Genomic DNA, 12,963 nt, shown 5'->3' with positions numbered 1-12,963 from the left:
TTTCTATGTTTTGCATTTTGTTCTTTTTTGGGTAATTCGCAGGCGAGATTTGAAGCCTGCAAAGCCAGGCTGTAAATGACATCATCACCCCCTGCAGACTGCCAATCAACAAGGCTAGAAACAACATGACACCACCAGACACTTCCGGACTTCGAGACATTCATTTCGCGTTGACAAGCTTTTTCTCTCTTGTTGTTTGGTCCTGTCGATGACTGCAAGATCAGCTACGGTTAAAAGGTGAAACGGGATAATGGCGTCCTTGCCGCGCATTGCCGCAGTCATAAGTTCTGCAACAACTCGATGTTTTGCCTTCGTCTTCTTGAGATGGGTAGGGGCTCCGTGATCAATCCAATTCGCCGTTCTTTTCACTAATATCTTGCTAGATACCTGGCCATCCATTTGTACCAATTGTCATCACCTCGCTTGCAGTGTATCTTTCATCGCTGTACACTTTGCTTAGAAATGATCAGCCTGGTGAAGATCGCCCGAGGAAGAACCGCAAGCGTACTGCCAGTGAGTTGATCCTGGGAGGGCCTTGAATGATCTTTCTAAATATACCATGATATAGAATATACCAAAAGCTCAAACACCGACCAGGCTGGTGATTCTGCGCTGAAAACTTTATTGACGGGACTCCCTTACAAAAGATCGCCGCTGTGGACCTGGACGACCGCAATGGTCAATGTCATAGCGGCGTTGCTAACTCTTGACTTTTTGCTTCGCGCGATTGTATTCTACCCCAGTTCTGATGTCTCATTCTCACGTATTGGTTATGTCTCCCCGACTACGGCCAATCTACTTTTCCGTGAGCCCGATTTGGCTCAACTTCCAGTGATTGTTTCATACCAGGAGGCCTCGACACCAGCCTCACAGAAATGGATCCAAGAAGGTACCGTCTACAAGCTGGACAACAGTACTGATTATACAACCATGGTCACCTTGAAAAATTTGAAGCCGGCAACAAATTACCGATATTCTTTATCCAACAACAAGACTGGCGCTTTTGTGACAGCCCCACGACCTGGAACAAGCGCCGCAAACCGACTCTCTTTCGTCACATCAAGTTGCTTGAAGCCAAACTTTCCCTACAACATTTTATCTCATCCATTGAGAGTCCCAGGGATTGAGCAAATGACGGAGGCGCTTGGGAGGCTTCCAAAATTTCTTAAACCTACATTCATGCTTTTCCTTGGAGATTTCATCTACATCGACGTCCCTTTCCGCTTAGGCTCTTCTATGGAACATTATCGCAGTGAATACCGACGGATATATTCATCCCCATCCTGGGCTTCCAGCTCAAGCGATGGGCCAGCCTTTGATTTGCCATGGATCCACACACTAGATGACCATGAGATCGAAAACGACTGGTCTCACGGTAACAAGACAGCACCATATCCGGCCGCATCCGACCCATTTCTGCACTATCATGTTGCAGCCAACCCACCGGTCCCAGCGAAGCCTTTCGCTCACCCTAACGACGTCACGTATTTCTCATTTGTCAATGGACCGGCCTCGTTCTTCATGCTAGATACCCGAACCTACCGTTCTGAGCCAGCACAGGAGAACTCCACAATCCTGGGTTATGCTCAACGAGAATCACTGCTGGCATATCTCGCTAAACCTGAACCAGCTGATGTACACTGGAAGATCATCTCTTCCAGTGTTCCTTTCACCAAGAACTGGCATGTCGGGACAACCGATACCTGGGGCGGTTTTCTAAACGAGCGTCGTACCATTTTTGAAGCAATGTGGCGTTCAGAGCGCGAGCTTGGCGTTCGTATCATCCTCTTAAGTGGTGACCGTCATGAGTTTGGCGCAACCCGATTCCCAGATCCAACTCTCAACCTGGATAATACAGAGCTTCGACCTAACACGGAAGGTCATGGTCTGCACGAATTTAGTGTTGGTCCCCTCAGTATGTTCTATCTGCCCATTCGGACATACCGTCAAAAGGATGATGAGGACGTGGCGGTGAAGTACGTCCCAGACGGAAACAGCAAGTTTGGCTTCATTGAAATCTCCGACGGTGTTGACGAGGCCGATTCGACTGCATCTGCCCCAGTCCTCATTCGAAGCTCTATGCTCACCTATTCATTATATGTGGATGGCGATGTCGTTTGGAAGTACCGGCTTAGTGTGCCTTTAGATCCCGCAGCTGGCACCCGTGCGGCATCAGGCTCAGAGGAGGTTACTCACCTACCCCCCGGTCGAGTCCTTGAGGATAGTCTGTTCGACAATGGCTGGGATGTCATTTTCAAGACTGTAGTGGGTCGAACGGAGGAGATTGTGCGCTGGGCCGTCGACACAGCCAGTGAATATTACTATGAAAGGATGGTAAAATTGCAGAAAACATAAGATATTGATGATATAAAAAAAAGGCAGCATTCATTTTGGAGATGATATTTTGATTCTTATTTGGGCACAATTGGCGGGGTGAATAGACTATGCTATGTAACATTCTGCACGATAATATTCGACGCGACATTCAATCCTCTGTGAGAGCGAATACAGCTTTTCAAGTAAAAATGATTGATCAAAAGTAACCCTTTTTGTTTCTCAATGAAAAAGAAAATAAGGACTCTATGATTCGTGCTTCAAAAGGGGCCCTCAAGAAATATAATCAATAGTTGTCTCCCTGCCCATCCATGGAAACAAGCGAGTATTTCGCATGACATCAAATGAGCCAAATCGGACGAACTTCCGCACCAATCAAAGTCAGCCACCCAAGGCCTCCATTGGACGCCAAGGCGCAACTAAATGGTTTTATGGGGTGTCCTATGACGAATAGTCGATTTCAACCGGACATTGAAGAAGGCCTGGTCATCAATAGATATGATGCAAAGAGGCAAAAGACCAGAGAGGATGAGATATAAAACTTACCTCTTTCCTCCAACGAAGGCGCGACATCATGATAGAGAATTATAGCATGGAATTCAATACTGCCTCTTTTTATACTCCTTCTGATACTGCATTCGGGAATTCAAGTTCTTCTTACCATGCTACGCCCTCTCAATTGGCTGCCTCTCCCCCTTCAGTCTAGATGCATTACAGTTTGGAATCGGTGTGGTGTCGCCACCGCAACACATAAGCACCACCCGAATCCTGCCAATTTTGCAAACAGACCACGGGAAGAACTTTCAGCAATGGGTCGTAGAGGTGGTAAAAAGGGTGGCAAAGTTCGAGGGGTTGGAGGATTTCACGATATGGACCCTGAAAAGCAGGTATGACAACTCATCAATGTCCACGAAATGATTGATCTAGACATGTTTGTTAATTCAACTAGCATGAAATTGCATCTAAAGGTGGCCGAGCCTCGAGAAAAGCAGGTATAGAGTTGGAAAAGGCCGTGAATGAGTCTAAAGTTCGCAAGTCCATGCCTAGTTCCCAGGAGCCATCCGTGATGCCTCCAGGGTTTGAAGAATGGAAACCGTAGTGGGTACTTCCAACTTGAGAATATATCTTATTCCTACAGAGCCGTCATTAATATGGATTTAAAATCTCACGCTACTTAAGAAAGTATTCAGATGGGATGCGTACACAAGCATACGGTTGTCCGGTAGTTCTCCCGCTTCCTGAAATTTTGCTTTTCAAGGCGATTATGGATTAGATTCAAATCTACTACCAGGTGGCTGAATGTAACTGGAGGAGAATGCAGTGTTATACACACATTCAATTCATTATAAGTACATACGTAGACATTCATCCATCGAGGGTACCACCAAATGATTGAGGCTAGTCCCAAATGGGCAACGCGTAAATATGTTGCCTCAGGCCACGCGCAATTCATTCGCGCCCGCATTTCCCAGCAATGTTTCGTCTTTCGCTCTCTACAAATTGGTATTATTATTCAGCTGTCTATTTATTCAGAAAGTTTCGCTCTAGAATGCGACTTCATCAACCTTAAGGTCACTGAAATCCTAAACCCTTTTTGTCTTGTGGCGCGTGCAGCGCTTCGATCGACCCCAACCATCCCGATACGCGTTCGCGATCATGGCCAACACCGGCTACACGTCGCCATTTCCAACCTCTCACGACACCATCGGACAGTCGACACTTGTGACGCCGCTATTTATGCCATCTTCCCCACCACAGCAACCTTCGAGTCCTTTAACCGAAGAGCCAGGTTCACCACTGCGCGCCGAGAGCCCTATTTCCGAACATTTTGAGCCGGAGGTCTACAATGAAGAACAGCCCGTAAACAATGACAAACACGAACAAAATGAAAAAGAAAACTTGTCTCGTCCTTCAACACCAGGCAGTATGACAGGCTCTGATCTGGATGCTCGCCTCGCAGAGTATACCCTGGACTTCAGCCAGTTCCCCAGCAGCAAATTCTTGGACGGCAAAGAATCAGACCTGCTACCAGAGATGCATGGCGGTGCAGAGGACAATCTTTCAGATGTGGGTGGACCCGAAGACTTTACGGCCAACATGGAAAAATACTTGATGGGAGAAGGCATATCAAGTGTTAGGAAAAGCCGTCTCTACGATTCTAGCGACCTACCTGGTTCGGCGCCTCGCCATCAGTCGATGAGATCAAGAGAACCTGTCATTGAACAGGACGTGGAGTCAGGTGAAATGAGTGAATTCGGGCCTCCCGTTGATATGTCCACTCCGTCGCACCTCTTACACAGGACAAGTGCGCTTGCAAGAGACTCGACGCACCTAGAAGACATTGAGGAGGACCCGGCCGATGAATTACCAAGTCCAGCTTCCCCATCAAATCGCCAATTGCCGACATCATCACATGATGAAGCAGAAGAGCGTGAAGAGCGATTACGACAACGCATTGTTCAATTAGAGGAGGAATTGAAGGAGAAAGAGGAGCATCTGCAGAAAAATCACAAGCGGGTTTTGGAAGCTGCCTCAGCTGGCGAGCAAATCCGGCACCTTCAACTAGAGCTGCAGCGCAAAAGCGACGAGCTGGAAGCAATTCAGACCAGTCGTACCGACGAGTCTGCTTTGCGCGAGCAGATAAAGTCGCTCCGGAAGCAGAACGATGAGCGCGAAAAGATGTTGCAACAATCCGCTGCCACCAATCCCAATCTCAGTGCACTGGAACAACAGATGCGTGATATGCAGCAACAAATTCAGAACCGAGACTCCCAGAACTCTCTGGATACGGAGCGATTGGAGACAATTGCCCATCTGCGTCAGCAACTGCATCTCACGCAGGAACAACTCCAGAAAAGGGACGAGGCTCTCGATGAGACGATGGCCAAGTTGCGAGAAGTCACTCGGGCGAAGGAGGTGCAGCTTCATGAGGGGAACACTGAGATCGATCGACTCAAGGCTGAAAACGATCATCAGGCACTTGAGAACGAGCGACTTGAGACCGAGTTGGATCGTGTTAATGCGGACTATCAAGCTCTAGAGGACCGCCTTACAACTCTTGAGACTCGAAATCAACCTCTCGAGGAGAGAAACCAGTCTCTTGAAGCTGACCTGACTCGTGTTCAGTCCCAAGTGGAGGCTCAAGAAAATGCCCTGAAAGCTGTTGCTGCCGATCTCCCCATCAGTGGGCGAAGCACATATAGCGAGATCCTCGACCTCATTAAAGACCTAGGCCACCCGAATTCTGAACTAGATCCCGAACTACCCGTGGAAAACGAGTTCATTGAGAGCAAAGTTCCACAGGACCCGAATCAGGAAATCGCCAAGCTTCAACATCAATTACAGGATGCTACCGCTGCCCAAAAGGCGGCGGATGCTGAGGCGGGTCGACTGCGCGAACAGGCCACCGAGACACAGGCCCTCATCAAGACCATTGAAACGGAGAATTCACGACTCACTAGTCGCGTCGAGGAATTAACTTCGAACCTTAACAAGACCCAGCATGAGTTGACCCGCACTCAAGAAGAGCATGCCGAATCTCTCGAAACCGTGGCACGTCTCCAAGAGGAGGCCCTTGGCCAACCGCCTAGCCCACCACTCTCGCCAGCCCGAAACCGCGGTGTCCTCGACACCGAGGAGCCAGAAGTTGCAATTGACGCCGCCGAGCTGGAAGCTTCTCATCAGGCCCAGATTCGAAGTCTCCAAACCGCTCATTCAACCGCAATCACCACTCTCCGCTCCTCACACGCCGAATCCATGCGCAAGATTCGCAACCTGCTCACAACCGCGGAACAACGCGAAGCAGACCTGCGGGTTGAGCTGACTACTCTCCGCACCTCTGTTTCCGCACAGGAAGCTCATTTGTGCAAGACATTTAAATCCGAGATTAAGCATCTGGAAGCTGTCATTGCCGCAAAGGATGAGACCGCCGCTGCTGTTGACGAGCGCATCGCTTTGTCCGTGGACAAGCGAGAGCGCGAATGGGAGCGCCGTGTCGATCTGCTCCTGGAGGAGCGCGACCGGATGGCGAGAGCCCTTATGATGTACTGGGGAGAAAAGGAGATAGGCCGTGGGCCTGGCCCTCTGGCCGAAGGTAAAGAGAACCGTCGGCGAGATGGAGAGAAGCCCGATATCAAGCAGGGACAGGCGTACAAATATAAGTATGCCCAGAAACACCGCTCTCGGAATGCGGATAAGAATGTATAGAAGCATGGCGCGTGCTTTTGTTCCTGCGACCCATAATTCCAGTTCGATTATCAATCAGTTCCGCATTCTAGATGTAATGGCGTTTGGTTTTTGCGTGAGCATTTTATGCCATGTGTTTGTAGCGCTGTTACGGGTTGGACATTCACGCTTTAGCAATACTGGACAGGGTAAATTGAAAGCGAGAATCAGATTCCATGGACTTATGCACATACTAGAACAAGATCCGACAGAAAAAGAGTTGTATGAGACTATATAAAGGGAAAAACCAACGGCTGCCGCTACACATGCCAACCAAAACTTGGGATAGTCCAAGCCCTCACCCGCTGTTGGGTCGAAAAATGATCTTCTCGTCAGACAGCCTCTGCATTTCTCTTTTCGTTAGGCTCTAGAGATAAAGCCTCGGTGTATTCGTAGTAGGTCTCATTGTCCAAATTTTTGAACCGGAACCAGAAGATAACCGTCTGAAGAGCGAGGGCAACCGTGGGAGCACCCCAAATCCATATCAGATACGGGTCTTTGGTCACTGGAAGCAAGATTTCACCGATTGCTTGCGAAAGGGCATTCATGAAAAGGAATATAGCGACAACTAGGCCTCTCATACTCGGAGGGGAGCGCGCATAGGCCACCTCATATGCAGTGACATTGGCGAAGCACTCACTCAGGGCGCTGAGGATAGTGTTTGCAAGCTGCCACCAAATGCTTATCGGGGACACCTCGTCACACGTTGAAGCATAGTAGCCACATGGTGAGAGCTCATATACACGCCATTGAACCAAGGTTCCAGCCAACCCGGCCAGGGTTGCCAGAATGAAGCCGAAAGTGATCCGGCTGATGGGACCGAATTTGATCCGATGGCGTTGCAATGTCGGATATATCACGTAGGTGAGAACGGGAATCACGAAGATTATGGTCAGTGGATTGAAGTTACTTAGAAGATCGTTTGGGGCCCCATTGGTAACCATGGAGGCTCCTTGATTCGTAGAGACAGATCCAATTCCTCCGTCATTCATATTCCAGATGGGATAGAACCAGAAGATATCGCATGCGCCTGGAAGATAAGGTTAGAACTTGTGCCTTCTGGTATTCAGAAAAAAAGGAAGAAAGAAAGAAAGAATGTAGGGTGCAATTGATAAGCGTACTCATAGTTCTGGCAACATCTATCACTGCTTTCTCCGTCCAAGTTACCAAGATGCCCTTTGCCTGTAGGTTGGCTGGCATTGCAGCATTCCAAAAGTCTTTCCGCCATACCTTGAATTTGTTCTCACGAAGCGCTACACTAATAATTTTGAGCGCTTGATTTAACTCTGAGCTTCGAGATGGTGGTTGTTTGTAGGTCCTGCGATAAATCAACAGGAGGAGAATTGGGAGCAAGAAATAGATGATCCCTGCTAGCAGAAAAGCCAGCCAATACCCAACCAACTTTTCAGAATATGTTGTGACCAACATGTAGAAGGCACCGACATTGACAAACCCATAGAAGATTAGCATTGTTCTGGTTGTGGTCGCATCTGGATCCACAATGACCCTTTCCCCCGATTTCAGAACCTTGGTATAGGGCTTCTTATGGGGGTTTTGATCCAGGATGGTGGGAGCGATATTTGGTTTAAAAAGACCTGCTCCTAACGCCAGTAACAAGAGGCCAATTATAAATGGTGGAGCGGCATTGGCGGTCCCCTTCTGGAGAACGGACGGAATGGCGCCAAATATCTGAACGAGGTGGGCAACACCGCAGATGATCACGCCCACCGTGATCGCCTTGAAACGACCTACTTGAACATCGGCCCACCAGCCCCCAAAGATGGGAATCACATAAGCTAGAAAAGTGAAGAGCAAAGTCAATCCAGAAGATGCTTGAAGGCCCATCCCCAGGGCCCCGGCGGTTTCTTGGGTTCCTCGTGGGGGTGCCCCTGCGCCATTGCCTCCTGTATATAACCCCACATACTCATTAGTTGACATGTTCCAAGTATCAGATGGATGACTTAATAGCAGGCGTACCCTTTGGAAGAGGGAACTCGATAAAATTGGAGAAAACCGTTTTGGCACCGTAGAAAGAAGCACGCTCGGCAAATTCTACAAGGCAAAGAGAAAACGAGACCAACGGCAAAGAGTCAGCAACTTTGCGCAGAGACTTTCGTTCTTCTTCAGTAGGGAGAGGATATTCTTCAATGGACAGCGAAATATTCGGTTCAACAGCTTGAATCCCTTTCTGATCACTAGAGATAACGGCCGTCTTTTCGACATTCTCGGAGCCCGGCTGGGATACAACCGCTTCCGTGACCAATTTCCTCTCATTCTCCAGTGTAGCTAGAGATTCAAAAGTATCAGTGACGGCATTCTCCGATTTATAGATGGCCATGGTTGGTGATGCAGAGTAACTCACCCATCTCGATATTGAGGCGCCGGTCCAATGCCAGACAAATCTAGAGGCAAATACGCTGATCGAGCTGTATATCAAAATAAATGGGCACCGTATGGGTTTGAATAACTGTTTATGTCCTTCCTGCCCTCTCTTCTATCTCTTGAATAAACACCCAAGAATCGGGGAGAGGGGAAGGAGGGTTCGACCGATAAGTCAAATAAAATGAGAAATTTCATCGTCTGAGATTTCCCAACGTAGCCTGATATCGTCAACTCAGTCTCCTTGGAGCTGGGATCAAGGTAGCATTGAAGCTTACTAACAACGGCTGCGGATGTATAGATGGTGGATCTTTTAAGCGACTGATCGAATAGGGGAATTGATGAAGCTGCGATTCTGGTTTATACTTGCGCTATTATGGCGAGCGATGGCGAATGCGGCCTTCGTTGTGACTCTGACTCCACAAAATCTGCATTGCATCTGCAAAAGCTTTAAACTTTGGGTTTCCTGGATTGATGATCAGTTATGAATTGGACATTTAGGCAATCTCATGCCACGCTGCCATTTTAGCGTTGGATTGCTCATCTTGCAGTCTGGGGATAGATAGTGATAACACTGTTTCTACAAAATGTCAAAAAGGAAGAGATTCTGCAGCAGATTGCATGATTTTCCAAAGTATTAAACTCAATTCTGGTATCAAAATTTGCATCTAAGCTAAAGACCAGTATTCTCAGAAGGTCTGATAGAAGCTCGCCAACAGAGTACGCCATAGAAATATCTCCATCCGTCGCCCTCTACTACTAGCCCTATGATGTAACACCCAAGTCAAAGACCATTCAGAATCGGAAAAAGACAATCTGACCTGCAGACAGTCCCCGAGACATTGTAAAAGGTTTAATAGAAGCTTAGACTGGTGCGATTTGCACCGCGGTACATCGTTTGATCAATCACATTGGATGGCACACCTGGACCAATCGCCTTGACCTGAGCCGTATTCACGGATGTTCGTGGGGTAGAAGATGATTCCATAATACAGCTCAAAGGGCCTTTGAAGCCACTATGGGTACTGCTGCGAGGCCGCCGCGTGCTGGGGTAGATAACCTCAACATCATTGCGGCGTGGAATTGCAGGAACTGGAGTTGTCCGGCTGGGATCAAATGTGGATTGGCTTGGCCAGCGAGGAGGTTGCGGGTACCAGTGCAGGTGATACTGGCTCTGTGTGTGTCTGGGAATGTGAGGTGGCTCGAAAGAATACGAACTGCTGCGAACTGGATACTGCATAGCATTGGTCTGGCGAGACGTAGTTCGCCGCAAAGGCTCCACATGTAGCGGAAGGACGGCAGAATTCTGTCGACAGGACAGGGAGTATTTGCGAGGCATCTCGGGCCCAGGTATGTAATTCGGATGATGTGGGTGATGAATGGAACGAGGTGGCGGTGCTAGACAGGCTGTCTGAGAGCGGCGAACTCTGCTTGGCTCTGCTGGCACGACGACCTCTGGTGCATCGGCAGAATTCATTGTCATCGTACGGGTATGTCCCTCAGGCTTCCTGGTTGTTTGTTGTGTTGAGTCAGTGGTAGCCTGGGTAGCAGGCGATGAAGATCCATCAGCAGATCTATCTACCAGAACATCCTGGGAGGAATTTGCCAGGTTATTTCTTGACGTCGAGGGGGTCACAACTTGCTTCTCAACATCTGATGCAGCATTTGGGTCGACAAGTGCACGGATCTGAGGGTCCGAGGACAAAGGTAACGACAACGGGAAGGATTTCGGAAAAAATCGTTTGAGTGAGGATAGAGATGATTTTCCTCTCTTATGATTGACAGTATATTCTTTTGGAATCGGGGGAACCCTAGGAGCGAAAATACTGGAGAGAAGGGTTTGGGATTCACAGGCGGTCTGAGAAGTCATCATTGTGGAGGTTCGCGAGATAGGATAGAAGTCACTCGTAATAGTCTGGCCTCCTGGAGAGATACGAGGCATGATATCATCCGGCGATATCGTTGTCCCAGAAGTGATTTCCCCATATTCGGAGCCGGGATCCGTGTTGACTCTTAACTGGGGTCGCAGGCGAACGGGAGCAGGATGGCGAATGCTGGGATGGCAATTGACTTTATCAGCTAATGGATCGAGATACCAAGGCTCTGCACCTGCTTTGCCATCATGCTGGCGACAGAGATTCAGAATTTCGTTTTTGAGTGTCTCATCACTGTCCCAGCTATGTCCTGAAAAGATGCTGTCGTCACGAAGTGCTTGGGAGCGTCTGTAGATTCCGATGATGGAAACATCATACGGGCGATCGCAAAGCTCCCTGGCACAGTATAGAGTACAAACAGTGACCCTAACGAGATAAATTTTAGTTCATATAGACGAAAGGGCTCGTATTATGAATTCTTACAGTGATGCAACCGAAACAATGACTGCAGCTCGATGAAATGCACAACTAATACCGACTCTCCAATAGCTAGCATCTGTACCTGCTGGGAGACAGTAGACTTGTTGAGCGGCAACCACAAGCCCAGACACACTTGCTGCAAGCCAGAGCATGAGGTCCAGTCGGAGGACGTATGTGCAGACATTGTGAAGAACAGTCTTTTGCTCTCCAAATCCTCCGATTTTGTTATATTGCCAGGCAACCAGACTTTGAAGGGATACTAGCGGGATCATAAGGAAGGACTTCGAAAATTAGCGATGAGTGGAACAGAAAATGAGGAATAGAAAGACCGTACCGAGACTAGTGCTAGAGCCAAGCTCACAGTCATCTTCGAGTCAACTTTATGATTTCCGTAGAGAAAAAGAACGAGAACCCATTCAAGAATGGATTCCAGAATCAGACAATATAAGGAGACGAATATCACGAGCTTGGTCCAGGTGCCCTCCTTACGAGGTGTTGCGTCAAATCCTGTCGCCATGATTGCGCAGATAAATTGAGACGCGCGCTGCTCTGCAGCGTCGCCAATTAATTCAAACCTTCAGAGAAAGATGAGCAAGGGCGATGTGAAAAAAAAAAAAAAAAACAGACAAGGTGAAGCGAGCGAAGAGTCGCAGGCGATAAAAGAAAGTCGGACAGTGTTCAACCCCAGAAGCAGCCCGATCCGGATAGCGTTCGTTCGTAAGAAAGGCGTGAGGAAACACGAAGAAGCAAACGGGACTCAAAGCGAGTGTTAAATTGAACACCATTTCCCCTAGAAGCGCGTCGACGCGCCTGAGTGTGGAGGTGCGGAATGTGCCATTCGAGGGGTCGGGCATGGCAAGAATCCCAGCCGCGAACATGGCCTGCGAGAAGCCAGCTTGCTTGTCGGCAAATTTCCTGTCTGCTGATCTACTGGAATGCCAGACTGTAGAAGTCTAGCGCAGTCCCAGGGGTGATGCTTGGAGGGTAATTAGTTCATTGTGTTCATCCCTGGTCATCGCTGAACGTCACTCCGTTTCAAGCCCTGCGCTAGAAATTTCGGAGATTTTCAGGAATTCAATCAATCGTCATCCACTGCAAGGCGATGCATCATGACCAACAGGGTGGCCTTAAAGGACCTGGCGACTTGAAGACAGGGCGATAGCAAGCGATATTTGTATGCTTGGCCGGAAGGGCGAGTCAACATGCCCCTCGATGACGTCCAATTGGTGTTGGACCGAAGGCTTATTATCCTTGGGTTTGTACGCACATCGTACATCCTCAGCATTTGGAATGATAAATTTATTAATTGAAGTCCAACTGAACGATAATACCGCGACCAGTTCACTCATTCGATTGGAATAGACTAGGTGTTCTGAACGACTCAGTTGGTACATCCATGCACGTGACTCAAAGGGGCGTGACCCTGTGGCCAGCAAGGACGAGCAAGAGCATCCAGGAGCAATACGCATAATCATGCTCGAAATCTTCAGTCTTTCTCGTGAATGTGGTGTCTTGCTCTTTGTCTTTGGGATGGAATGCTAACAGGGATTGTATATGCTTTCAGCGCTGGTTGTGCCGGAGCCTGGTATAGTCCGGCCGAGGGGATTTCACTTGACAGATACCAAAACGTGTTTTCTGGGATTAAACCTTCCATTTACGCGATAATTAAACG

General features: G+C 48.5%; 5 protein-coding genes across 5 annotated transcripts; 3 read left to right on the top strand and 2 right to left on the bottom strand.

The window, feature by feature from the left end:
* Positions 1-250: 250 nt before the first annotated feature.
* Positions 251-2,355, top strand: N7462_003748 (alkaline phosphatase family protein; the record flags this gene model as incomplete). The annotated part of the gene is made up of 3 exons (XM_057075474.1): positions 251-328; positions 384-513; positions 569-2,355. The coding sequence occupies 3 exons, from the start codon at positions 251-253 to the stop codon at positions 2,353-2,355; spliced, it is 1,995 nt and encodes a 664-aa protein (XP_056934979.1).
* Positions 2,356-2,996: 641 nt separating this feature from the next.
* N7462_003747 (KGG domain-containing protein) lies at positions 2,997-3,433 on the top strand (the record flags this gene model as incomplete). Its single annotated transcript, XM_057075473.1, has 2 exons — positions 2,997-3,221; positions 3,284-3,433. The coding sequence occupies 2 exons, from the start codon at positions 2,997-2,999 to the stop codon at positions 3,431-3,433; spliced, it is 375 nt and encodes a 124-aa protein (XP_056934978.1).
* Positions 3,434-3,990: 557 nt separating this feature from the next.
* N7462_003746 (putative spindle pole body associated protein SnaD) lies at positions 3,991-6,540 on the top strand (the record flags this gene model as incomplete). The annotated part of the gene is made up of 1 exon (XM_057075472.1): positions 3,991-6,540. The coding sequence occupies one exon, from the start codon at positions 3,991-3,993 to the stop codon at positions 6,538-6,540; it is 2,550 nt and encodes an 849-aa protein (XP_056934977.1).
* Positions 6,541-6,890: 350 nt separating this feature from the next.
* N7462_003745 (putative MFS peptide transporter) lies at positions 6,891-8,896 on the bottom strand (the record flags this gene model as incomplete). Its single annotated transcript, XM_057075471.1, has 3 exons — positions 6,891-7,588; positions 7,680-8,462; positions 8,536-8,896. 3 exons carry the CDS (start codon positions 8,894-8,896, stop codon positions 6,891-6,893), a joined length of 1,842 nt encoding a protein of 613 aa, XP_056934976.1.
* Positions 8,897-9,790: 894 nt separating this feature from the next.
* On the bottom strand, positions 9,791-11,808 carry N7462_003744 (uncharacterized protein; the record flags this gene model as incomplete). The annotated part of the gene is made up of 3 exons (XM_057075470.1): positions 9,791-11,237; positions 11,295-11,572; positions 11,626-11,808. The coding sequence occupies 3 exons, from the start codon at positions 11,806-11,808 to the stop codon at positions 9,791-9,793; spliced, it is 1,908 nt and encodes a 635-aa protein (XP_056934975.1).
* Positions 11,809-12,963: the final 1,155 nt, after the last annotated feature.

Source organism: Penicillium macrosclerotiorum (genome assembly GCF_028827735.1).
Source record: "Penicillium macrosclerotiorum strain IBT 26536 chromosome Unknown utg000003l_segment0_segment0, whole genome shotgun sequence".
Classification (NCBI taxonomy): Eukaryota; Fungi; Ascomycota; class Eurotiomycetes; order Eurotiales; family Aspergillaceae; genus Penicillium; species Penicillium macrosclerotiorum.
The sequence above is the reverse complement of the archived record's forward strand: the minus strand, read 5'-3'. Positions and strand labels throughout refer to the sequence as shown.